The sequence below is a fragment of the Rana temporaria genome, chromosome 2 (genome assembly GCF_905171775.1).
Source record: "Rana temporaria chromosome 2, aRanTem1.1, whole genome shotgun sequence".
Classification (NCBI taxonomy): domain Eukaryota; kingdom Metazoa; phylum Chordata; class Amphibia; order Anura; family Ranidae; genus Rana; species Rana temporaria.
The window spans coordinates 264,684,148-264,711,117 of NC_053490.1; the positions used below are offsets into that span (position 1 = coordinate 264,684,148).

The window sequence follows — 26,970 nt, forward strand, 5'->3', positions numbered from 1 at the left end:
TAATTATCCATCAGATCCGCTTCACTTATGATTGACAGTGGGCAAAATCGAAAGTTCATATTAGACTGAATAGTGGCTTTGAAACCACCCACTTGTGTTAATGAAAAGCTAGGAGGACCTGATGGGGAACCACAGTACAAAATTTCCCACCAGGCTTCTGTCAGTGTGAAAGGCACAGTGGCTGGAAAGGGAGCACATTGAGAAACCAGTGCCCAGCATTGACACGTGGACCTCAGTGCTGACCTCTGAGATAATAATGTACCCGTTTCTGACATGTACCTGAACCTAGCGCGAACACACTCCGAGGCCCGATCAGTGGCGGCTGGTGCTCAAAATTTTTGGGGGGGCGCAAACGAAAAAAAAAAAAAAAAAAACAATTGCAGCCTCACTGTACCTATCAATTGTCACCATTGTGCCATGCCATCAAATGCAGTCACTGTGCCATCAAAACGCAACCACTGTGCCATCAAAACGCAGCCACTGTGCCGTGACATCAAAACGCAGCCACCGTGCCATCAAAACGCAGCCACTGTGCCATCAAAACGCAGCCACTGTGCCATGCCATCAAAACGCAGCCACCGTGACATCAAAACGCAGCCACTGTGCCATCAAAACGCAGCCACTGTGCCATGCCATCAAAACGCTGCCACCGTGCCATCAAAACGCAGCCACTGTGCCATGCCATCAAAACGCAGCCACTGTGCCAATGCTTTAAAACGCAGCCACTGTGCCATGCCATCAAAACGCAGCCACCGTGCCATGCCATCAAAACACAGCCACTGTGCCATACCATCAAACGCAGCTACTGCGCCATCAATTGTCACCACTATGCCATCAAACACAGCCACTGTGCCCCCAATTGTCGCCACTGTGCCCCCAATTGTCGCCACTGTGCCCCCAATTGACACCACTGTGCCCCCAATTGACGCCACTGTGCCCCCAATTGTAGCCACTGTGCCCCCAATTGTAGCCACTGTGCCCCCACTTGTAGCCACTGTGCCCCCACTTGTAGCCACCATGCCCAGTACCCCCCCCCCTGGCACTTACCTTTATGGCTTCTACGTCCCTCGATGTCCCTCGTCCCGCCCTCGATGACGCTTCAGCCAATCAGGTTACCTGATTGGCTGAGACGCCTGTCAGTCTTATCCTCGGGCGTACGGCCGGTACGTCCCGAGGATGAGCTTCCGGAAGCCGACTACAGCCTCAGGGCTGTACTCGGACAGCCTATCAGGGCCGCTGGCCCTGATAGGCTCTTCCACACAGCCAGTCAGCTGCCGTTATTCAGCTGACCGGCGCTCAACATCCGGCCAGCTGAATAGTGGGCGGCAGCGGCGAAAATATACAGATTCATACAGTGTATGAATCTGTATATTTTACTGGCTGTGAGCGAGCCAGAGGGGGCGGCGCTCCTGCGTCCCTACGGACGCACCGCCACTGGGCCCAATAGACTTCTAAAAGTGTCTATGTCACTCTGTATGAATTTCCACCTATATGTTTAAGAATAGGAAGTGCATTTTGCACAAATGTTTAAGTCCAGCATTTAAGGATGGCAAACTGCTGGTTTTATTACTGTTCAGAAACACACTGCAATGGCTTTACACAATAATGTGTGGAGTTTGGGATGCAATACCATACAGCGCCAGCGCTTAACATTCAATTATAAGCATATTTTTAAGTCTCAAAATGATTTAAAAAATCAGCCCAGTATGTTAAATTGTCACATTATAATGAATAACTCCAGCCAAAACGCTTTCTTGGGTTGGGTAGAGTGAGGAAAGGGTAGAACCTCCGTCAGGTTTCTACTGCTCTCGGTGCTGGGAGATTTGCCTAATTTGCCACTCTATATACACTGGTCTAGAAAATTAGAGAATATTTTTGCCAATGGGGGCACAATAAAAATCCGACAGATGTTCTAAATCTCACCCACTTAAACATTGTGGCTAATTATTAATTTCTTCATAGCATGGAACACATTTATGTTACTCCAAATGTCCACTAGATGGCAGCAAACATGCAAATATCAAAATGATAGAAAAATGCTATTTTAGTCAAAGTGATGTCATTTGTTTTCTAATCTGTACTAGATAAACCGATATCTGATTTGCTGTCACGTCTCCATATCAATACTGAAGAATACACACATGTGAGTGGTATGCGACATCAGTTTCTTTGTTAAAGTTACCAAATACAGTGGTGATTGGACCGATAAGCCATGAGCGCTGCTTAGAGACAGAATTGATGGGTTTTGGCTGACATGAGAATTGCTTCTCTTCCCATGCAAGAGAAAGGGCATGCAAAAGCAGTTGAAGTATATAAAAAGCGCAGTTCAACTGCCCCTGCAATGAATTCTGAATGATCTCAGAAACATCTCAAAACTGCATTTGCCTTTCAAAGCCCCTAGACAAGGAGTCTCAAACTGGCATCCCTACAGCTGTTGTGAAACTACAAGTCCCACCATGCCTTTGCCTGTGGGAGTCATGCTTTTAATGGTCAGCCTTGCAATTCCTCATGGGACTTGTAGTTTTACAGCAGCTGGAGGGCTGCCAGTTTGAGACCCCTGCCCTAGACACTGGCCCCTATTACTTAGTTCTCTCCTCCTGTCAGTGTAGGTATAAATGCAGTGGATCAGCTCCTAGTGCTGCTGTGCAAGAGATGACAACAGGCTGATATCAAAACATATTTAGGTACTTATTGCTAGTTGTATGGTAAACCATTTTAATCGTAAAGGAATATATAACTACATGAAATAGTATATAGTGACCTAGAATTTAGCTTTATTGAGTAAAATATATTTTGACTAACGCTGGGCTTAAAACACTGCTTTTACAGGCGTGTTTTTTTTTTGTGCCTGCAAAACACGCCTCTGTTAGGCAGTTATGTGTACATGCAAACAGGTGTTTACAGGCTGAAAAAAATAAAGTAAATAAAAAAAATATATAAATAAAAAAAATAAAAACATCACCAAGGCATTCAGGAGACACTTTTGGGCAGAACATGGAATGCACCTAAAAGCTAGCCATGTTTATACCTGCTAATGCATTCTAATGACCAGAATAAATCAATATTCTGGCCAATAGAATGCATTAATGTACAAACGCACATAAATGTGTTCAAACACGCATAAACAATACACAGCTTTTACTGTGTTTAAGCAGTTATTTCTCCTGCCAGGAAAAAAGGCGTTCAGAGGAGCTGAGAAAACGTTATATGAGGCCTAATACATTGTAGTGCATTTCAGACAAGCACGTACTTAAAGTGGAACTGCAGTCCGCTCACATAATTTGTAATAAAAACATCTTTGTCATTCTGAAGCTTCCCTCCAACAACTTTGCATATTATTTTATATATACTGTGATTCTCTATTTGCCAAATATGCTGCAGAAATCTCCCTCCACCAAGTCTGGCTGTAGCCATTTTAACTGTGAGCAGCTAAGGCTGCTGCCTGTTCACTTCCTGGATTTACAGAGGCACACCTCCAGCTCTGCAGTTTTCATTGGCCCTCTTATGACTCCCCCAACCCCTCCCTTCCAGGCAAACTCTCACAAGAGTGAGGGAGGGAGAGCTGTGCATGATATCATAATGACCCGACAAGAAACAGGAAGTGGGCTGTATAAGGTATTTACTTTTAGAAAAAAAAAAACGTTTTACTATACAAAGTTAAAACAACAAGGGCAGAAGATTTAATAGATGGAAAGTTGAAAAAATTACTGAAGTTCCGCCAAGTATGATTTTAGAAGAATTTACAAAAAAGGCCTCATGAAGAAAAGCGGCTCAGCAGGTGCTGGAAAACTATGGTACCGAGGGGGAACCGAGTCTAAAAACTACAGTTGTCTCCAGAGTCTGAAAAAACAAAAAAACACACTCCTAGCAGCTGCTTTTTTTCTGTTTCTAGAAGCAAATAGTGTTATCCTATGTGTCCGCACACACCATTTTGGCTTAGAAGCATTTTTAAAAGCTTCAGCTTCTAGGAACATAAATTTTTTTTTTTTGCGTTTTTGGGAGAGATTTGCCAGCAGAAAAAAAAAAAAGGCTGAATGCTAACTACTGCTACAAGCTGGCACAAAAATGCTATTAGAAGTGTTCTTCATCCAGCGTTTTTCTGGCATTTTTAGCTTATAGTGTGCATGGAGCCTTAAAACATTACTAGAAAGCAAAAGCTAAAAAAAATATTTTGAATGTGATTGGTTGCCAAAAGTTGTCCCATGAACAGATTTTTTAAATGAGGTCCCTTATAAAGAAAGCCACACCAGTTCATGTGCCCTTATATTTACATTTACACACTTTCTTTAGGACAGTGACATATCGAGGTCATACAGTAAAGAGCATATATGGAGAAATAAACAGGGAAACTCACCTTCCAAAAGTAGCTTTTCCATGTTCTGCATGGCTGGATTTCTCATGGCCATGCAAACAAAGGAAAGGAGAGAAATCCCTTGGATCACACAAGTCTTTGGCCTGTGCAGAAGCATCTGCATGTCCCTGACGATTAACTAGAGCAAGCAGATTGGATGAAGCTTGGGTTTTAGGGATCTTGAATGGAGCAGTTGTCTGGAAAAAAATAAATACCATTAAAAATTAGATTTACAGAGGTTTTCTATATAATACACCACCATCTGGGTATAGCCACAGATGGGCATGTTGGCAGCAGGACACTGCTGTACAAATTATTTTATTAAACACAAAGATACTAGGAGCTATGGTATGAATCTACAAGGCCGAACAGCTATTGGCTCATTCAGTCATTGGCGCTGTTGAATTTGTGAATATTTTATTACTATAGTGATGCACGTCAGCTTAGTAGACTAGACCTCCAGCCAGGTGGTTCTGGATAAAGACGGGTACAGCTAAAACACACCGTTATATTTTTCACTGTGATCTGTAGTCCCATTTTAGAAACTTTCCTTTCACTTCCTGTACAGGTGACTGGTGCCACCACAAGAAGTGAGAGAAAATTTTACTACACTAATGTCCTGAATAACCATATATACTTTTAAACGCCTTAGGTTTTAGCCCCTTTCTGTGTTAAAAAATAAATAAAAATTCCAAGGCTGCTGACCCAATACAAAGTTATTTGGCTGTTAGCCTTACCCACCGTTTTCTACTTTGAACAGATTGTTCCAATTGGTGACTTGGCCTAGGTTCACACTAAGGCCCCATACACACGATAGAATCTATCCGCAGATAAATCCCATCGAATGGGTTTCAGCGGATAGATTCTATGGTGTGTACACTCCGGCGGATATTTATCCGCGGATATTTCCGAATTCCAGCAGATAAATATTTGTCGACATGCACAGAATATCTATCTGCTGGAATCGGATCCCACGGATGGATCCGCTCGTCTGTACAGACTCATCGGATCCATCCGTCCAAAGGGATTCCCCGCACGCGTCGTAATGATTTGACGCATGCGTGGAATTCCTTATATGACAGCGTCGCGCCCGTCGCGTCATAATCGCGGCGACGGCGCGACACTTCATTGCCAGAGGATTTCGGCGCGGATTTCAATGCGATGGTGTGTACACGCCATCGCAGAGAAATCTGCTGAAATCCTCGAGAGGATTTATCCGCGGATACGGTCCGCTGGACCGTATCCGCGGATAAATCCTCTCGTGTGTATGGGGCCTTAGGGTCAGTTCACACCACATGCATAAAAAAATGCATAGAAAGTAGGTTATAGGATTTCCAATGGCATAGTTCACACCAGTGCTTGTAGTTCCAGAAAAAAAAAGTAGAACATGCTGCATTTTTTCCTGCACTGGGCTGTACTGGAACGCTGTAAAAAGCACCGGAACACACATATCCTTATTTAAGATCAAGAGAAAAAAAAGGAGGGTGGAAAAAAGCACTGGACTGCATCAAAAACACACTGAAACATGTCAAAAGCATGCATGCAAAAAATCATCTGGAACGCATCCGGACCGTATGTCTATGGTGTGAACTGGCAATTAAACTGTGAAGGAAACCCTGGGATACGTGCGCGTTTCCCACACTACGTTCAAATCTCACTGCCCTTGTGATCTGCAGCGGGTGTTAGTCCAATCTTAGGGACGTCCCAAACGGAGGTCGTGAATGCAGTGCATTTGCCTTTACTGGATCGCATTGTACAAACGCACCATGTGAACTGGATGCAGTGCGGTTCCAAAATTACATCATGACTTTGGTGCAATGCGATGCGATTTGAGCCCTTTCAAAATGAACAGCAAACTTAACAGGAATGTGGTGACGTTCCTGTGAGATTCATATGCAATTCATAGTGTGAACCGGGGCTTAATCTTTTTCAAGCAAGAGGGTCAGCAATGGTAGTCTCCATTTTTCCCTCATGATCAGTTTACTTTAAAAGGAGAAGTACAGCCAAAGTTTGTTTGGCTGTACTTCTGTGGCTCACAGGAGTGCAGTTCGTTGTGCACTCCTGTGACCCGTTTTTAGCAGACAGCTGGCTGAAGCCAACTGTCGGCTGATGTCACAGAGCTGGTACAGGCTCGGGAAAGATTTAGATCATATGGTCAAGATCCGCCCACATGCAGACTAGCATCTGGCTCCGACTCTCAGCGAGTCACAGAGCCTGAGCTGGCCGCTTCCGCCCCCTCCATAGCCTGGTGCTTCAGTGAGCAAAGAGGCGCCGACTGACAATAACCATCTCTCTGCTCAAGAGATCTGAGAACCGCGTGATCGGCGGTGTTTGATCGCTCGTTTTTTTTGGGGGGGGGCGTCAAACAACCACCCACCCCCCGCTGTTTGCCGGTCGGTCTGGCACTTACCCTAATGTAGGTAGCAGGCAGCCTGGTGCAGCGGCTTAGTTCTCAATGTCCCCCCCTCCATGGCAGCTTCTAGCTCCTCCCCTCCTAGGCATCCAATAGGATCGCCTGTCCTTTCAGCCAATCGGGTGACCGGTGTCAAAACCCGCTTCTTGATTGGCCGGGAGGGGGATCAGTGTTACAACAGCGAATATTCATTCACTGTTGTAACACACCTGGGTGGGCTGAGAGCGCACTCCCCGCGACTCAAGCCCACCCTTTAGATCAAAGCCTATTAGAGCCCATGGCTCTAATCGGTGCTTCAAAGAAACAGCCCCTCCCCGTTGGAATTCATGTGACAGTGTCCTGAAATGGGCCAGACGCATGGCCATGGACATGGGGGGCAGCACCTGTGCGCCCTTAATAAATGGGCCACCCCCTGAGGTACATACCAATGTGCCCTTCTATACACACTTCAGAGGGGGGTACATGTGTACTTCCACAAATGTACATGAGTAAACAGGTGCACTTGTGTAAAAAAAGTAAAGTTAATGGTATCTATCTACATCCAGATCCTGGAAGGCATAGCCAGTCAAGATACAGGACTCGTTTTTCTGAATATTAGGTGTTACAGCACTACAGAAAAGCCGACAATACACAAAGAACAAACCTTGGTTGGAGATCCAATGATGGTAGGCAGTGGGGTTTTATACAGCCATTCTGAGCTCCTAGGAGAAGATCCCATGTGCTTTGTGGGAGACGCACCAAGACTGACAGGCCGTGCTGGCTGTGGTGAATGGCTAAAGCCATGTCCAGCATAGGAAGGACATACAGGATCTGAGTGCTGCTTTCGTAGCTTCTGTTTGTTCTGGTAAATGTCAGTGAGAGTCGGTGCACTTTGCAGTCTTGCGCCCAACAAAGACTGTGGAGACTGTGACTGTGGCACTGGGGACCCTGAAGAATAAACATAATGTAAAGGAAAGTTTATACTACAAGTCTTAAAAGCCTCATGCACCCTGGCCCTAGCATTAATGGTTGTCTGGAGCACTATGCATGGGGAATGCTTGACCGCTGGGGATCCAGACTGCTGCATTCTGTGTTGAGCAACGGTCTAGATCTCCAGCGAGGTGCACAAGTAATTTTAACACACAGCACATTAGTTCATTCAAAATTTAAAGGGGTTGTAAAGGTTCATGTTTTTTTCACCTTAATGCATCCTATGCATTAAGGTGAAAAATAAAAAAGGTGAAAAACACCTGGCAATCAAGGGCCCACCAGCCACCCCCATTTTACTTACCTGAGTCAGTTCACCTGCTCTGCGCATCCACGGCGTCCTCTTCTCCACGGAGTCTCGGCATTGATTGGATAGATTGGCCATTGGCTCCCGCTACTGTCAATCAAATCCAATGACGTGGCCGCCAGGGGGCGGGCCGAGTCATACATTCGGCAGTTAAGAACGCCGACTGTATGACACGGGAGTGCGCCCACAGTGTAAAAGGACAGGTTCGCTTACATCTGACCGCCCATAGAAGAGAGCAGGCTGTGTCTGCTCTGCATAAGCAAAGACCAGCCATCTGCCTGTTCAGCAGGGATCAGTGGGCAGATTCACCACTGTGCATATGGAATGTGTGTGGATGGGGGCCTAAAGTGTTTATTTGCATTAACATCACATAATAAAATAACACCTTTAACAAGATATGTCAAAATCTTTAGGATTTACTCAGTGAATGAGCATAGTTTTAATTATTGCAGTGTTAATTATTAAAATTAAAGGGGTTGAAAAGGTAAAAAAAAAATTCCCTAAATAGCTTCCTTTACCTTAGTGCAGTCCTTCCTGTTCTTCTGTCTGTAACTCCACACAGTAATGCAAGGCTTTCTCCCTGGTGTGGAGTGTTGTGCTCGCCCCCTCCCTTGAGGGGGGAGGGGGCAAGCAGGAGAGTGAGGACGCCCACTAACACACAGCTCCTTTCTCTATCTGCAACATAGAGAGCGTCCTGACTCTCCTGCTCGCCCCCTCAAGGGAGGGGGCGAGCACGACACTCCACACCAGGGAGAAAGCCTTGCATTACTGTGTGGAGTTACAGACAGAAGAACAGGAAGTGAGGATTTCTCAGAAGAAATAAGGACATTTAAAAGCAAAATGGAAGGATGAGGTAAGAGAAGGAGGACTGCACTAAGGTAAAGGAAGCTATTTAGGGGAATTTTTTTTTTTTACCTTTACAACCCCTCAAGACCGTATACAAGTGAAACATAATACATGCTACTGTTCATACTTTGTTCATATCAACAGTGTGTCTCTACATTGGCCTCACTTGACTTGATTACAATCACAGGTCTGTCTGGGTAAAGCTGTAACCTTACTACCAATAAAAAGGTCTGCTTAGGGAGCTAGCCTTAATTCACCTTGCCTCCGTTTAGATGGCGGGCAGAATGAGTCATTTAGTTCAGTTCATTTTGTCACAACACGTTTTTCTCCACAGCGATGGTTTTATTGCTTGATAAAAGGTCAGGCTCTTTTTTCTTAGCAACCTATCTCCCAAACAGTAATATTGCATTCAACCGTTTTTTTATATGCGACATGAGCATTTGTTCAACCTGATGTACTATTCAGCACTGTACTTTTGTTTCTTTTCATAGTGGGTTTACAATACTGCTTGTACGCATTTAAGGAAAGCTTTGCTAACCTATTGCTGTATGGGTGTACATTTAAATTTAATTTGAGAGCAAAATGAGTAAACCAAACACCTACCTCCTGAAGAACTTCGGCTTCTGGATTCATGTCCTTGAGGGTGACCACAACAACAGTGGCCTAGCTGCTCTGGGATGGTTCCAACTAAACAAGACCAAGATAAAAACCAAAAAAAGGAGTAAGACTTAAATGCTACCTACACGTTAGAACATAGTTCTAACTATGCACGGACAGTATTAGGACAAATACATGCACATGATCAATGTTTCTGCTACAAAAATATAATTTGAAATTTTTATATAGTGCAGAGAAATTTCAAACTTTTGTCTTGAAGTGGGGCTGCTCAAGAATTCTAGGTGAGAGTAAAAACACTTTTACATAGCAAATTCAACTATCCTCCATGCTCTGGTGGTGGACTGTCCCTCAGCAGCATCATATCCAACCTAAAGCTATTGACCCTACATCCATCTTGATGATGTCAGGGTCACAGTCCGCTGCAGTATGGGAAAAAGACGTTGCATGGGTCAGTCTAGCAGTGCGAAGGAGCTGAGGATCAAGTACGTAAATCTTTTCTATGCCCCCTAGAAATAAAGTAGTTAACCTTTTCAGTGCGGGTGCAGCCCAACTGAAAGGGAGAATTATCAAGTTTACTAGAGGTGGGCTTTAACATGGACTTAGAATGAATCTTTCATGAGGCAGACATATGCAATTTCTTCATTCAAAAAAATAGTATCATTCTGTAATCTTGTGGTCAAACTGCATACAATCATTATCATCATCTGCTTCTTTTCTCATGGAAAGCAAAGTAAAGCTGGCAAGGTGAACCATACTCTTAAAGGTTAGGTTCACCCTTTCCAGAAAATAGCCTATGCAGTCAGGGGGCCCTAGTAGATACTGAAAAACTGTGTAGTTTTTTTAAATGTTCAGTATTATTCTTGCCATACCTGTAGGCCATTTGGGTTCCCCAGAAGCCTGTCTAACAAACTTCCAGCTAGAAACCCTCTTGTTTTGGCTTGTTGCTAGGACATGAAAACAGTTTTCACTGTAATGCTGGGAGTATGTATTCAATGATTTTCACGTCCTAACAACAAGACAGCATGTGGGGGTTGCCAACCTGGACATGCTAGAGGGACCCAAGTGGCTTGCAGGTATGACAATAAAACAAATTGAACAGTTTTTTAATATCTATCAAGTCTCCTTGACTGCATAGGCTATTTTCTGGAAAAGGTGAACTTGGGCTTTAAGGCCAAGGGAGCTAGAGGAGAGCTTGAGATTTTACTGAGCAGACATTTCCACAATAATCTGTTCGGAAACGGTTACCACTACATTTCCATTTATCCAGTGCGACTTTTAGCTCTTACCCAATGGTGATGGAGAATAAGGTCTTGAAGAGCCAGTGGACAAGCGGCGTCCGATAGCTTGCACCACATCTGTGGAGCTGGGAGACCCAGAACCAACTTTGAGAAAGCCCATGGGGCTGGTATTTGAGCGCCTCACTGCACCAGATCTGCTGTAGGAAGAGGAGAAATTAAAAACGGTAAAGGTTTGTGTTCTGTAACATATGATGCCAAATGAAGGCTTTAAACATTCAAAGCTCTACATAAACAAAAGTGACAATTCATTTATAAACACTTTAGGTAGATTCAGTAAGAGTTAGGCCGACTTATCAGTAGATAAGCCGACCTAACTCATAATCTACGCCGACTTATGTTTAAGCGTCTGCTCAAACAGAGATACGCTTAAACATATCTAAGATACGACGGCTTGCGCCGTCCTATCTTAGATTGCAATATTTTGGATGGCCGCTAGGTGGCGTTTCCATTGCGGTCGGCGTAGAATATGTAAATGAGGAGATACGCCGATTCACGAACGTACGCCCGGCCGACGCAGTACTTTTACGCCGCTTACGTAAGAGATAGGCCGCGTAAAGTTAGAGCTAGGCCCTATTGGAATAGTAATGTCAAGTATGGCCGAAATTCGAATTTTTTACGTCATTTGCGCAAGTCGTCTGTGAATCGGGATTTACGTCGTTTACATCCACGTCAAGATCAATAGGCCCGTGCGGCGTACTTAGCCGCAATCCACACTAGGAAATGCAGGCGCCCGGCGCATGCGCAGTTCGCAAAGAACGTGAGGTCAAGCGCCATTAACATAAAACACACCCCCCTCAAACACATTTGAATTAGGCGCCCTTACGCCCGCTGATTTAGGCTACGCCGACGTAACTTAGCAGGCAAGTAAATTGTGAATCATGTACTTGCCTCGCTAACTTACGGTGGCGTAGCTTAAATTCCTTAAGCTGCGCCGCCGCAAAGTTACGCCAACGTACCTGAATCTACCTAACTTGAGTTAAGTGCCATCACTCTAATCCTCAACAATCTACTGTGAGTGCATTTAATAGGGGAAGACTACTGTGCATTTTTTAATAAAAAACTTAAAGGCAGGAACAAATAGAAAAAAATAAACACAAATGACGACATGTACGCCAAGTACATTTTTAGCAGGGATAACCTAATTTGTATAGCGAACTGTATATAGAGACTACTTGTACACCTGCATATTATAAGGATGTGATCTGCAGCAACTGTGCGATGCCATCATGTCAATATGGACCAAAATCTCTGAGTAATGTTTCCAACACTTTTTTGAATCTGTGCCATGAAGAATTAAGGCAGTTCTGAAGGCAAACGGTCCAACCTGGTACTAGCAAGGTGTACCTAACAAAGTGGCCAGTGAGTGTATATGTAAATTGTCACCGCTATATAAAATACATGTAATAACTAATATGGTCATATGTGTGCCCTATGTACAAGCCCATCATATGCTGCAACTGTGTGTCCACTTTACTGTGTGTAGCATGTTACAACACAAGCCATATATGCAATATATGAAAGATGAACAGTTCAAGTACACATGTGTAGCATGACTTGTATACTAGGGGTAGTGCAAGCAGTGAACATTTAATTCAGTGAATATTCCTAACAAAAAAGGGCAATTCCACTGAAATGCAAAGGAACCAAGTAAATGCCAAATGTTATACAAAACTAGGAGATTAGGTTAAAAATATACAATGGTTTTACAGGTTACAATTATATACCGTATTTAATCAGCGTATAACACGCACAGGCATATATACACGCACCCTAACTTTAAGAGGGAAGTGTCAGGAAAAAAATCTTTCCACAGCCCCCTGCGTATAACACGCAGGCACAGTTTACCCTCTATTTTTAGGGTAAGAAAGTGAGTGTTATACGCCAATAAATACAGTAGTTATATTACTATTGTTCTAACAGTAATATCTTTCAGGGACATACCTGGGGGAGCCATGAGGATTAGATGTAGGACTAGCAGTAGATGAGAGATTCTGCTCAATGCGTTGGTAGTTCCGTAGTTGGGTTGGGACAGGAATAGGTGCAGTCTCGCTACGTGGTGACACCTGAGGCTGGCTCTGTCTGAAGTCAAAAAGCAAGGAAAGAGGGAATAAATCTCTGTGTACTGGTCTCTGGCTTATCTGAACCATTATGCAGCTAGGAAACAAAACAAGTACAAAACGTTCTCCGCTGTCAGAAATAATAGCTTAAAGTTCCATTGTTCCTATTCTAGGATACCAAATCTGTTCCCCGTTGTGTCTTTTCGTGGCATACAAGCAAAGAATCTGAGCCTTCATAAACTAAGCCTGAAAATCAGCAGGACCAAGTCCCTCCTCCACAATCTCCATTTGAAAACAAAGCAATTCTAGGAAAAAGTCAGCTGTACTCAGAACAGGAAGTACAAGTAGAGTTCACTCAAGCTGCTCTGCATAACACGAACTCCACCGTGCGCAGCATGTTACATATGCAAGTACATTATGTAACTTTACTACCACAATACTAAGTACTTGGTAAACAACTCATAACGTCAGGCTTTCACTGGAAAGGTCTCCATCTCCGTTTAAAGGAATTATGGGCTTGTTTTGGTAACAAAACAATAAATCACAGGGCATTAAAATTTATATAGCCCATGCGGAATAGAGGATATTATTGGTTAGTGATAACATGCTGTAGGAGAAACATTGAGAAAGCCAGTTTGGAAAGGAAATGATGCAGTTTGCTTCTGAGAACTTGTCCTAATGAAGGTCAATCATGCTTTGGCTGCAATGGTTCTTTATAGAATGGCAGCTGCCTTCTCAGTCTCCTAAACTCTCAGGCCCCGTACACACGACCGAGTTTCTCGGCAGAATACAGCCAGAAACTCGATGGGAGCCGTATTCTGCCGAGGAAACCGGTCGTGTGTACACTTTTGGCAGAGGAAACCGACGAGGAACTCGTCGAGCCAAATAGAGAACATGTTCTCTATTTCCTTGTTAGTCAATGGGGAAACTTGGCTCGCCGAGATCCTCGGCGGCTTCACAAGGAACTCGACGAGCAAAATGATGTGTTTTGCTCGTCGAGTTTCTCGGACATGTGTACGGGGCCTCACAAATCTTGGCTCTGGACTCTATGCAATATAATATAATTGGGGAAAGCTGTAATAGAGGGTCAACTGTGATTTTGTGGATCTGGATTCTGAAGTCAACTTCCCTGCATAATGGTGCTTTACTGTAAAAGCCGTACCTCTTGTGTTAGGTATTTATTTTAGTAACTGGAGACAGTGAGTACTCTTCCTTTATATGCTGAAATACTTTTGATTTATGGTAAACGCAGTCCTGTCTTACACATAGAAAGATAAGCTTGACAGGGGAACATAAAAGCTGGCCATACACTGTAATGCCCCTTCCACATGGGGCAGGTTCCATTGAAATCCATTTGCTTAGTGGGGAATTTGTACCCTGATCCCTGCTGAGCAGGTGGATGACAGGTCCATGTCTGCTCCGCTTATGCAGAGCATGGACAGACACAGCCCGCTCTCCTTTATGGGCGTTCAGGTGTAAATGGACCGCCTGTCCGTTAACCCCCTGACTGCTATCCGATCTGGTAGATGCAAGAGGAACATATACGCATCTGTTTTTAGCGGATCGAATTGGATGTGGACGCTCACCGCTCCATAAAAAGGAGACTGGAGGGTCCGATCAGGTCCATTTGAAAAACTAACAGGTCCCTTTCACGCTAGCGGACCAATGAGTTCTATCGTACAGCCCCACAGGCTGATAGGAGAAATCTACACAGTAATGGCGCACGCTGAAGTTAGAGGATATAACACATTTCAAGTAAAAAGTCCTTTGAGCACCAGGCTCTGAAGTGAGATAACAGTCTGTAGGATCTGGGCAGCCTTGTGTAGGGAGCTGAAGCCAAACTCCAAACATGAAACAGAGAAAAAACAACAGGCGCCACTTAGAAAAGACTGTAAACTTTTAATGTATAAACAGCATCAAGTTACTCACATACAAGTTACTGTATTTAGGCATGAAGATGGGGTCCACAGGACAGTCAGTCTCTCGGCCGTGTTGGTAAAGTCCACTTGTAGCAGCTGCTGTGTGTTGCAAAGATGAACGCAGGTGCTTGTTTTCCCACACAGAAGGTTTCCGGGTAAACTGTGCGGCAGCTGGGTGGAGGACTGGAGCGCACGCTGGTACTCAACGGCGTGAGGAGGGGATGACGTCACAGGACCCAGAATGCAACGCGTTTCAGTGCTGGCGCTGTGAGTTCTGGGGGATCACAGTGCGCACCTCTCAAGCCCTTGAGCGCCAGCACTGAAACGCGTTGCATTCTGGGTCCTGTGACATCATCCCCTCCTCACGCCGTTGAGTCCCAGCGTGCGCTCCAGCCCTCCACCCAGCTGCCGCACAGTTTACCCGGAAACGTTCTGTGTGGGAAAACAAGCACCTGCATTCATCTTTGCAACACACAGCAGCTGCTACAAGTTGACTTTACCAACACGGCCGAGAGACTGAGTGTCCTGTGGACCCCATCTAAATACAGTAACTTCTATGTAACTTGATGCTGTTTATACATTAAAAGTTTACAGTCTTTTCTAAGTGGTGCCTGTTGTTTTTTCTCTGATAGGAGAAATCGACCAATTCCTGATGGAGGTATCTCCACTTTTGAGCTACTATATTCTTGCAGATGGCACTGATGGCAAGTACGACCGTATTTTGTTGATCTATTAGTCTGCTGTTGGAGCCATTTTTAAATATTCTGTGCACGTTAAAAATGCATACTTTAGGCCTAACAATTACTTAAAGTACACCAAAACATATTTATTTGAAAACAAACTCTATACAATAAAATGGTGGCAGTTGCAATTTTTATGTCACACAGTGATTATACTACTTTTTATTAAATCTATATTTTCAGTAAAAAAAAAAAAAAAAATACACTTTAAATTAATTTTAGTGCACAAAAACACAAAATAACTCGCAATTTTGATAAAATATAAAGGATTAGGTTGTGTCATGTGAATAGATACCAGATAAGTCAAGCCTTAAAGCTGCACATGCCTGTGAAATGGCAAAAATTATGGTACCCAAAATTGTCCATACAAGACACTTTAAAAGCCATTACAGCTTATCAATTTAGAGCAAACAGTGAATGATGGCCCCAGAATCATTACTGTGACTTTTTATTTTAGATTTTTAAAACTTTTTTTTTTTTTATTAACTTAATTGCCATCACGTGGGAGCTAAAATGTCCCCCCAGTGATAGCATAGTGCAGGTCACAGGTTCTCTTTAAGAAAACATTAGGGGTCTATTAGACCCCTAATGTTACCTCTGTACCTTTTTTTTTTTTTTAACTGACAACACAGATTGTACTTCATCAACTTCCCCCCTCTGTCTACAGAGGCTAGAGACTGGCAGATCTTAACCCAAGAGTTTTCAGAACGTAGAGTTCCTAAGTTCATTCTTCACAGCAAATGAAAGTTCACTTTACAGCTGCCCAAATCACTTGTACTTCTTAGCCAGCAGTAAAATTAACACACACAGCTGACTGCTATTGTATATACTGCTTACATGCCAGCACTGCAGCAGGTATAAGTATTATATTGGTTGCAGCAAAAGGGTTAAATGAAGTGATTTTAAGATTGTAGAAGTTCACCATTATTCCCTTCCTAAAAATTGCTGAGATGAGATAGCTCATAGACAAACTCATACAATTACACTGTGAGAAGGAGCAACAAATACAACCACTGTGTAGCAAGACGCAGAGCACACATATGTAAGAAGTGAATATACATATACAAAAGTATAATCAGAAACTTTTTTTAAAAACAATAACCTCAAACACTGACAATATCATTTACAACAAGCTGAACTCTATTCAATGTCTATCTTAAAAAAAATAATGTATTGACTAGTCAATACATTTCTAGAACAATAGAACAGCTATATATTAGGTAGTGAAATGTGTTCTGAACCTTGAATTGGGGCAGTCTATAAAAATGTTTGTACTGAAGGGCAACTTTACATTAACATGGGGATGAATTACTTAAATAAATAACTATAATATACAGCAAGTCATGTTTCAAATCTACTTACTGTCATAAAGCAAGTGAAGCCAAGCTGCTGGTGCCTACCTAATTTTTTTTTTTACACGATACCCATGTACTTTGCATCAACATAAGATTCAGTTTCACCACACTTTAATGCTACAATCTATATAGATTAACAAAATTGGTATATTTTACATTTCATAACAAAGATTTGCATCAAAACATAATCTTGCTCGGCCTATCCAGGCCGTTTTAAAATAAAATAGTATTTTGTTATAATGGATGACTATTAGCCATCAGTATAAAACAAATGTCTGCTTCCCACATTGTTTGTGTCAGTGCAGTGGTCTCCAAACTACAGCCCTGGGGCAGATTGTGGCCCTTTGCATGCCTCTATCTGGTCCCTGGGGCACTATTCCATCCACATCAGACACCAATGTTGGGGCACTATTCCTCCCACTGACACCAAGGATAGGGTGCTATTCCTCCCACTGATATCAACCATAGGACACTATGGCCCGGATTCACAAAGCACTTGCGCCGACGTATCTCAAGATACACCGCGCAAGTGCAAATGTGCGCCGTCGTATCTGTGCGCCGGACCCACAAACTAAGATACGCCTAAAAACAGGCTTCAACCCGCCAACGTAACTTGCCTACGCCGGCGTAGCGTGGGCGCACATTTAGGCTGGACGCATGTGGCGCTCCCATTGATTTTCTATTCAAATATGCAAATGAGGGAAATACGGTGATTCACGCACGTAAGTACGCAGGCTACGCCATGTGCGCGTAAGTTGTCCGTCCGGCGTAAATTTAAGCCCCATAAAGGAGGTGTAACCCAGCAGCAGACATGCAAAGGTCTGCACCAGGGAACACAAGCCAGCGTATTTTACGTTGGACGTGTGTGTGGCTGGGCGTAGGTTACGTTCACGCCGTAGGCAGTGATCTGCTGTATTTTAGGCAGTTGTTCCGACGTGGTTATGAGCATGCGCAGAGGGATGCGTCCTCGTCTCGGCGCAGTTGGTGATACGCATCTGTCTGGCGCTCGGCCCTTCATTTGCATGGGGTCACGCCTCATTTGCATGGGGTCACGCCTCATTTGCATGGGGTCACGCCCACTTCCACCTACGCCGACTTACACCTTCAAAAGCCAGTGCAGTTTTGGGAGCACTGACTTTGTGAATTCCATGCTTGCCTCTCTGCGCTGCGTCGGTGTAGCGTATATTATTTGCGCTACGGTGGCGTAATGTGCGCCCGCTCTCTGTGAATCTGGGCCTATTTCTTTAAGTAAAAACGACAATGGGCCATTTTCTACTCCCTCTGGCCATAGTCTGGCCCCCCTAAAGTCTGAGCAACAATAAATTGGCCCTTTGTTTAGAAAAGTTTGCAGACCCTTGTGTTAGAGCCAAAAACACAAAAGCACAAGCCTAATATACCTGTATGCTACAGTTGAAGAGCTGCAGCGTGAAGAACTGGAAGAGGGTTTTTGCGTCTGTCCGGAACCTCCAGATGTATTTAAAGGTGATTGCCTGTAAAGTACACAGCATACAAATAAAATAACCAACCTCTAAACCTGTATGCAATATTTGAATAAGGGAAGAAATTGGCTGCACACTGACGTTCTTGAAGTCAATTTATTGAATGTTCCATACAAACAATGACATACACCACGGTTACAATAACAGAACAGAGGTGGACTAGTTGAGCAACAATTTTCCAAAGCGCAAGGGTTAAATGCTTGGTGTGTCTAAGGAGTAAAGTTCTGGTTGTATTCCTTAACGATCTCGTTTCTCCAAGGCTCTCCCCCTCTGCCCAAAGCTCTGGTTTGCGAGCATAGCCTTGGCGTTATTACATATCCGGGGTTGATTTAAAAAATTGGAGAGTGCACAATCTGGTACAGCTATGGATGGCAGCCAATCAGCTTCTAACTTCAGCTTGCTCAATTAAGCTTTGACAAAAAAAACTGAAAGCTGATTGTTTCTATGCAGCTGTACCACATTTTGAAGTCTACGGTTTTAGTAAATCAACCTCACTGTATATTGAGGGGGCTGGAGTGTGACTGTAGCCAGGGGTCTTGGCTTACAGAGGCAGCTGTAGGGGACCGGATGCAGGGCTGGAGGGGCCTTGCTGAAGCAGGGAATAAGTACATTCCTCTCCTTACTCTCCTCCCATAGACATAACCAGCATTTAATCCTTGCAGTGGAGGGGGCGTCACTGCCAGGGTGGATAATTTGATATTTAAAAGAAAAGTACGGGAATATTATTTATTTTAAACCACGCTTACTTACTCGATCTGATGCTGCATCTGTCCCCTGCCGGTTCTCTGAGCTCCCTGAGCAGGGAGCCGGTGACTGTCGGTCACTAGCTCTCTACTCTGCCCCCCACGCTCACTGGATTGCTGGGCTGTGGAGGGGGCGGGAGCAGCTGGCTCACTCAGACTGTGGGCGGTTCCTGAACATATGGTCATGATCTTTCCCGGGCCTGAACAGGCTCTGTGACGTCAGCCAACAGCGGGCTTCAGCCCGTTGTCTGCTGAAAACGGGTCACAGGAGTGCACAACGTAAAAGCATTCCTGTGATCCACAGGAGAAGTACAGCCAAATACATTTTGGCTGTACTTCTCCTTTAAAGAAAGCCTGTACTAACAGGAAATGTGGAGGCTGACATTGCTGACCTCCTTCCTTTGGTTCAGCAAAACCAGGCTAACAGTGCAATTCACATCTAAATATTTTCTTGTTGCAAGTTTTCCTTTAATAAAACGCATAATAAAAAAATAACACAGACAATCTATGTTTCACAAAAGCAATATGTGCAAGCAGACAAGGACGGAATTGTTTAAAGACACTTGGGCCATTCTCTACACTGCCTGCAGAGCACAGTAAATAGTATTAAAACATATCACTGAAGACCCAAGATACATTCTGAATAAGACACACTGCTCAAGGTATGCCCTGGGAAATGTGACTGGATTTATAACAGCAAAGAAAACACTGCCATGACTTATTAAAAATTCTCTGTACTATTCAGCCAAATACTGCAGTTAAATTACAGCATAGTCAAACTCTACCTTACAATAGAATGAAGCAGATAATAACTTACCCGCCACACATCAAGAACTCACTAGATGCTCTGCGCCCAGCTGTGCCTGTGGGCATATCGTCTGCAATAAACAGACATAGTTATTTCACTAGAGATAACTTTATTGGCTCTAATTCACTGCTGAAACACATTTAGCGTCTACAAAAAAAATCTATCGACTTAGGTAAAGTTATGGATTTTTGAGACACCTAATTCCATAATAAACAATGCAATACGAAGTGCAACAATGACTATGTGAAAAGTGCAATAGCACATTACAACCAATAAAATGTAATCCTAAGGTATGGAGGCTTTGGGCTACTAGTAGTACTGTCCAATGGCTGTGCACCAAAATGTTTCACCTGTACAATGTTTTCTACTCAAAATGAAAAAGCAGAGGAATATCTCTTTTCTAGATCAACTAATTTCTGACCTAAAGACAGATTAGATTTCAAAAGACAACTTCATTTAGCTAAATATACAGGGAAATAAAAATGTCTGCACTGCCCCATCGCAAAAACAAAAAACATTGGCATATTAGCGTTTGTGAATAAAACATTGAGTGTAATTGGTTGTTCAGAAAAAACAAACAGATACTTTCATAAATATGAACAAATATCTATGAATACATTTTGTATTGCAGTTGAACATTGTACAGTTAAAATATAATTTCCATAATTTTTTACTTTGCCAACTATAGAACTTAAATAAGTGCATTAGGATCCACAGTATGCAATTAAATAAAAAAAAAAAAAGGTATACCAAATAGTAATATTCTCATTGGTCAATGAAGCTTACATTTTTCCTAATACTTTTAATATGCTTATTTACGGGTCTTTACATTCTATAGTACACTGTTGCCTACAAAACTGAAAAAAAAAAATGCAGATTTGGAATATTAAGTCAAGCTATTTATTGTTCTGATGTCGTTTACAGCAACGCAAACTGAATTCATAAATAAAAGTAAATAAACAGTATGGTCAGTTAGTAGAAGGTCAAAAGGGATTACGGATGGTAAGGCATCCATCCACTCATACTTGAACAATCTACTGTACTGCCATGATACACCACCCCACCCCCCAAAACTGCCCTCTAACTTGGTCCATAGATATTAGTAGGACAAGTACATTGTCACACTCATATAAAACCCAAAGTCCAAACATTTTGAAATGCTGTGTAAAATCTACATAAAAACAGAATGCAATGATTTGCAAAGCTCATAAACCCATATTTTATGCACGATTGAAAACATATCAAAATATTTAAACTGAGAAAATTTATAAAGAAAATAAGAAATTGATGGCAGCAACACTTCTCAACAAAATTGGGACAGGGCAACAAAAAGCTGGCAAAGTTGTACTAACAAGTAAAAGCTGGAAAAACATTTTCTATTTAGGTTGATTGGCAACAGGTAATTAACATGATTGGGTGCCTCGGAAGTAAAGATGGGCAGAGGTTCACCAATCTGAAAAACTGCATCTAAAAATTGTTGAACAATTTCAGAATGTTCCTCAATATAAAATTGCAAAGACTTGAAATATATCATCTACAGTACAAATCATCAAAAGATTCAAAGAATCTGGAGAAAGCTCTGTGCACAAGGGACAAGGCTGAAACACAATATTAAATGCCTGTGATCTTTGGACCCTCAGGAGGCACTGCATAAAAAAACAGGCATGATTCTGCCTTGGTCGTCACTGCATGGAATTAGGAATACTTCCAAATATCACTGTGAACACAGTTCACCATGCCATCCAAAAATGCAAGGTAAAGCTCCATCATGCAAAGTAGAAGCCTTATCTGCAAAAATATGAAGGGAAACTTGGACAGCCGCACTCCAAAAATGTTCTTGTAATTAAAATCGATCACAAAATAAACATGCCACAGCAAAAAAATTGGAACAAAAGCTAACGTTTTGTACTGTAGCTTCAGTGCTTAGTCACTAGCTATGGCTAAGCACTGAAGCTACAGTGCAAAATGTTAGCTTTTGTTCCAATTTTTTTGCGGTGGCATGTTTATTTTGTGTTCGATTTTAATTAAAAGAACATTTTTGGAGTGCGGCTGTCCAAGTTTCCTTCGTATTTTTGCATCACTATTGCATTGCCGGCACCCATGGTTTGGTTCCAGTGAGGAGGTTCTTTGAAGACTACTGAGTGGTTATTTTCTCTCTCTAGAAGCCTTATCTCAGTGGTTCTCAACCTGGGGGTCGGGACCCCCTCGGGGGTCAAATGATGATTTGCCAGGGGTCACCAAATCCTGGGCTGTTCCTGAAGCCCGCACTGTTCTCCCAGGAAGGGAGCTAAGAGGGGGAGGAACGAAGAAAAAGGGAGAGAAAGGGGGAAAAAAGAGAGCAAGAAAGACAGAGGGAGGGATGGGGGGAAAAAAACAAGGAATTAGGATAGAGAGAGATGAAAGGGAAAGAGAGTGGTACATCCTAAAATGTACCATAAGGGGTTTTAATATTGTACGAGTGGAAAGCACCCAGGAAACGCTAAATGTCCGCGGGTTATGGACGCAAATTACTTGTCTTGCCTTGGGTGCTTTCAACCCACGCTATGAAAATCATTTTACTGTTATGGCGCGTACACACGATCAGTCCATCCGATGAGAACGGACCGATGGAACGTTTTCACGATCGTGTCAGAACGCAGTGACGTAAAACACGACGACGTGCTAAAAAAAACTATTTTTAACCGATGGTAGTGCCTACTAACGAGCGTTTTTTTTCCCCATCGGTTAAATTTAAAGCAAGTTGGCTTTTTTTTAACCAATTGTTAAATAACCTATGGGGCCCACACACGATCGGTTTTGACCGATGAAAACGGTCCATCAGACCGTTGTCCTCTGTTTAACCTATCGTGTGTACGAGGCCTTAGGGGTCCCCACAACTTGGGAAATTTTATCAAGGGGTCACGGCACTAGAAGGTTGAGAACCACTGCCTTATCTGAACACGATCCAGAATCACTGGTGTCTTCTCTGTGCCAATGCTCATTTAACATGGTCTGTTGCAAAGTGGAACAAAAAACAAAGTCCCCTTGTGGCGCTGCAACAATATGAAGCAAGACAAGTACAATCTGTGAAAATAAGTATACAATACCCAGTGCAGCTGCCAACCACTGGAGAATGGGCACAGAAACACAAAAACAAAAGCAGCAGCGCTCAATGAGTAAAGTAATTAAACTTTATAGTCTAAAATAAGAATTGACAAAGGTATTGGCACACACAATAATAAAAATGTATTAATTAGAATTACATGTATCTATAAAAATGTGTTTGATAAGACAATAAGTCCGGAATGAAAGCCACTAGGAGGAGTCCTGTGATGGAATGGCTTTCATTCCGGACGTATTGTCTTATCAAACACATTTTTATAGATACATGCAATTCTAATTAATTTTTATTATTGTGTGTGCCAATACCTTTGTAATTTCTTATTTTAGACTATAAAGTTTAATTACTTTACTCATTGAGCGCTGCTTCTTTTGTTTTTGTGTTCCAAAGTGGAAAACGGTTATTGTCAGACAAATTGAAAGTTGACATTCTTTCTTGCAAACATGGGTTCCATGTCCTCTGGACTAATGAGGAGAGGGTCCTTTCAGCTCATCAGCCCTCAGTTCAAAGCCTGCATATCTGATGATATGGGGGTGCATTAGTGTTTATGGAATGGCCAGCTTGCACATCTGGAAAAGCACCATCAAATGCCAAAAGACATACCAAGGTTTTAGAGCAGCATATGCTCCCATCCAGAGGATGTCTTTCAGGGAAGGCTTTACAAATGTTATCATCAGGACAATCCTAAACCGCATACTGCATCTATGACAACAGCTTGGCTTTGTAGTAGAAGAGTCCAGGTGCTTAACTGGCCTGCCCACAGTCCAGACCTTTCACCAATTGAAAATATTTACCAACTGAAAACATTGACTCAGTACTGTTGAGCAGTTAGGATCCTATATCGGGCAAGAATGGGATAACATTCCCAAAACTACAGAAACCGATCTCCTCAGTTCCCTGACATTTTCAGAGTGTTGTAAAAAAAAAAAAAAGAGGACATGCTACACCATAGTAAAAATTGCCCTGTCCTGGCTTTTTTGAGATGTGTTTTTGTTGTCATCAATTTTATTTTTTATTTCTAAAACATTTATTTCTTAAACATTTGATAGGTTTTCTATTGTGAATACTATATGGGTTTATGAGATTTGCAAATCATTGCATTTTGTTTTATTTGTTTTTTGGAATTGGTGTTGTATTACTATTTTCCCATCACTATGATGGGTTGCCTCACTAGCCAATGGGAAGATGTGTGAAGGGATTGGCAAGCTCTATGATTACTAGAAAGTGTTGGCGTTTTGCCTGAACAAGAGCAGCTCAGCATTTTGGCAATAAAATGGTACTGAAAGATTTTTCAGATACATACAGCCACCTCTAGGTTCCTTCATTTTATACCTAAAGATGAACTCTTACATGAGTGGTCAGATGAGAGGTTGTGAGGAACCAGGACAAAGTCATCTGTGTCACAAGATGAGTTCTTGCTGCTTGTGCTGGCGGAGTCCTTGGAAACCTGTAAATAATTTGGAGGACCCAAAGGTGGGGATGAAAGATTTTCTTCTTGGATATGTTGCATGTCTGGTAGAGACTATGACAAAACATAAAACAATCAAAATATGGATGGTTTACTAGGAAAGTTAAACCTAACTTGGAGGCAAATATTTATATATATATATATATATATATATATATATATATATATATATATATATATATATATATATATATATATATATATATATATATACACACACACACATACACATACACACACACATAATATATACACATACACAGTATCTCACAAAAGTACACCCCTCACATTTTTGTAAATATTTTACTACACCTTTTCATGTGAAAATACTGAAGAAACGACACTTTGCTACAATATAAAGTAGTGAGTGTACAGCTTGTATAACAGTGTACATTTTCTCTCCCCTCAAAATAACTCAACACAGCCATTAATGTCTAAACCAGGGTTTGACAAATTTGCTTGGGGTGAGGTATCGCTGCGATCGGTAGAGCGAGAGCAATAATTCTAGCCCTAGACCTCCTCTGTAACTCAAAACATGCAACCTGTAGAATTTTTTAAACGTTGCCTACGGAGATTTTAAAGGGTGTCACAATTTTGAAGCGTGACGTTGGGTATCAATTTACTCGGCGTAACATTATCTTTCACAATATAAAAAAAAAAAAAATTGGGCTAACCGTTGTCTTATTTTTTTAATACATTTTTTTCCCCCAAAAAAGTGCGCTTGTAAGACCGCTGCGCAAATACGGTGTGACAGAAAGTATTGCAACGACTGCCATTTTATTCTCTAGTATTCCTGCCTGTTGCATTTAGATTCCAATAGGGTGCCCTATGCATGTGGAATGTGCAAAAAAATGTATAAAAGCATGCAGGAACACACAAGCCGTTGCGGGAGAGCATTCAGAGAAACGTAGTTCCGAAGTTGTTAGACAGCAGTGGGTGTGGTCAGTGGAGCGCAGCAGAGTGATATGTATTGGGAAAGCCGGCCCAACATGCCCCCACCTCCCCCGCCGCGCCGGCAATTAAAGCCGCGGCTTTCTGCAGGCATATGCTTCCTGTCTTCACCAGGCGCCAGGTCGCGAATTCTAGTCGCAACTGCGACCTGGCACCCGGAATTTGTTGAGCCCTGGTCTAAACCACTGGAAACAAAAAAGTGAGTACACCCCTAAGTAAAAATGTCAAAATTGGGCCCAAAGTGTCAATATTTTGTTTGGCCACCATTATTTTCCAGCACTAACTTAACCCTCTTGGGCATGAAGTTCACCAGAGCCTCACAGGTTGCCACTGGAGTCCTCTTGCACTCCTCCATGCTGACATCACGGAACTGGAGGATGTTCGAGACCTTGTGCTCCTTCCTCCACCTTCCGTTTGAGGATCCCCCACAGATGCCCAACAGGGTTTAGGTCTGGAGACATGCTTGGCAAGTCCATCTTCTTTACCCTCAGCTTCTTTAGTAAGGCAGTGGTCCTCTTGGAGGTGTGTTTGGGGTCATTATGTTGGAATACTGACCTGCAGCCCAGTCTCCAGTATGTCACAAAACATGTTGGCATTCATAGTTCCCTCAATGAACTGTAGCTCCCCAGTGCCAGCAGCACTCATGCAGCCCCAGATCATGACACCACCATGCTTGGCTACAGGCAAGAAACACTTGTCTTTATACTCCTCACCTGGTTGCCGCCACACACGCTTGACACTATGTGAACAAAAGTTTATCTTGGTCTCAGACCACAGGACATGGTTCCAGTAATCCATGTCCTTAGTCTGCTTGTCTTCAGCAAACTGTTTGCAGGCTTTCTTGTGCATCATCTTTAGAAGAGGCTTCCTTCTGGGATGACAGCCATGCAGATTACTTTGATGCAGTGTGTGGCGTATGGTCTGAGCACTAATAGGCTGCCCCCCCACCCCTTCAACCTCTGCAGCAATGCTGGCAGCACTCATATGTCTATTTCCCAAAGACAACCTCTGGATCTGACACTGAGCACGGGCACTCAACTTCTTTGGTCGACCATGGCGAAGCCTGTTCTGAGTGGAACTTGTCCTGGTAAACCACTGTATGGTCTTGGCCACCGTGCTGCAGCTCAGTTTCAGGGTCTTGGCAATCTTCTTATAGCTTAGGCCATCTTTATGTAGAGCAACAATTCTTTTTTTCAGATCCTCAGAGAGTTCTTTGCCATGAGGAACTTCCAGTGATCAGTAAGAGAGAGAGCGATAACATCAAATTTAACACACCTGTGCCCCATTCACACCTGAGACATTGTAACACTAATGAGTCACATGACATAGGGGAGTTGGGCCCAATTTGAAAATGTTCACTTAGGGGTGTACTCACTTTTGTTGCCAGCGGTTTAGATATTAATGGCTGTGTGTCATTTTGAGCAAATTTACACTGTTATACAAGCTGTACACTCTCCACTTTACATTGTAGCAAAATGTAATTTCTTCAGTGTTGTCACATCAAAAGATATAATAAAATATTTACAGAAAT

General features: G+C 42.7%; 1 protein-coding gene across 1 annotated transcript in view; it reads right to left on the minus strand.

The window, feature by feature from the left end:
* The window catches only part of ULK2 (unc-51 like autophagy activating kinase 2), a 160,884-nt gene that overhangs the window by 18,552 nt on the left and 115,362 nt on the right, over window positions 1–26,970 (minus strand). The window contains 8 exon segments of the mRNA XM_040336905.1: window positions 4,355–4,548; window positions 7,408–7,691; window positions 9,487–9,570; window positions 10,788–10,936; window positions 12,741–12,878; window positions 18,268–18,360; window positions 19,930–19,990; window positions 24,371–24,542. Of these exon segments, the coding sequence (XP_040192839.1) occupies window positions 4,355–4,548; window positions 7,408–7,691; window positions 9,487–9,570; window positions 10,788–10,936; window positions 12,741–12,878; window positions 18,268–18,360; window positions 19,930–19,990; window positions 24,371–24,542 (1,175 nt within the window).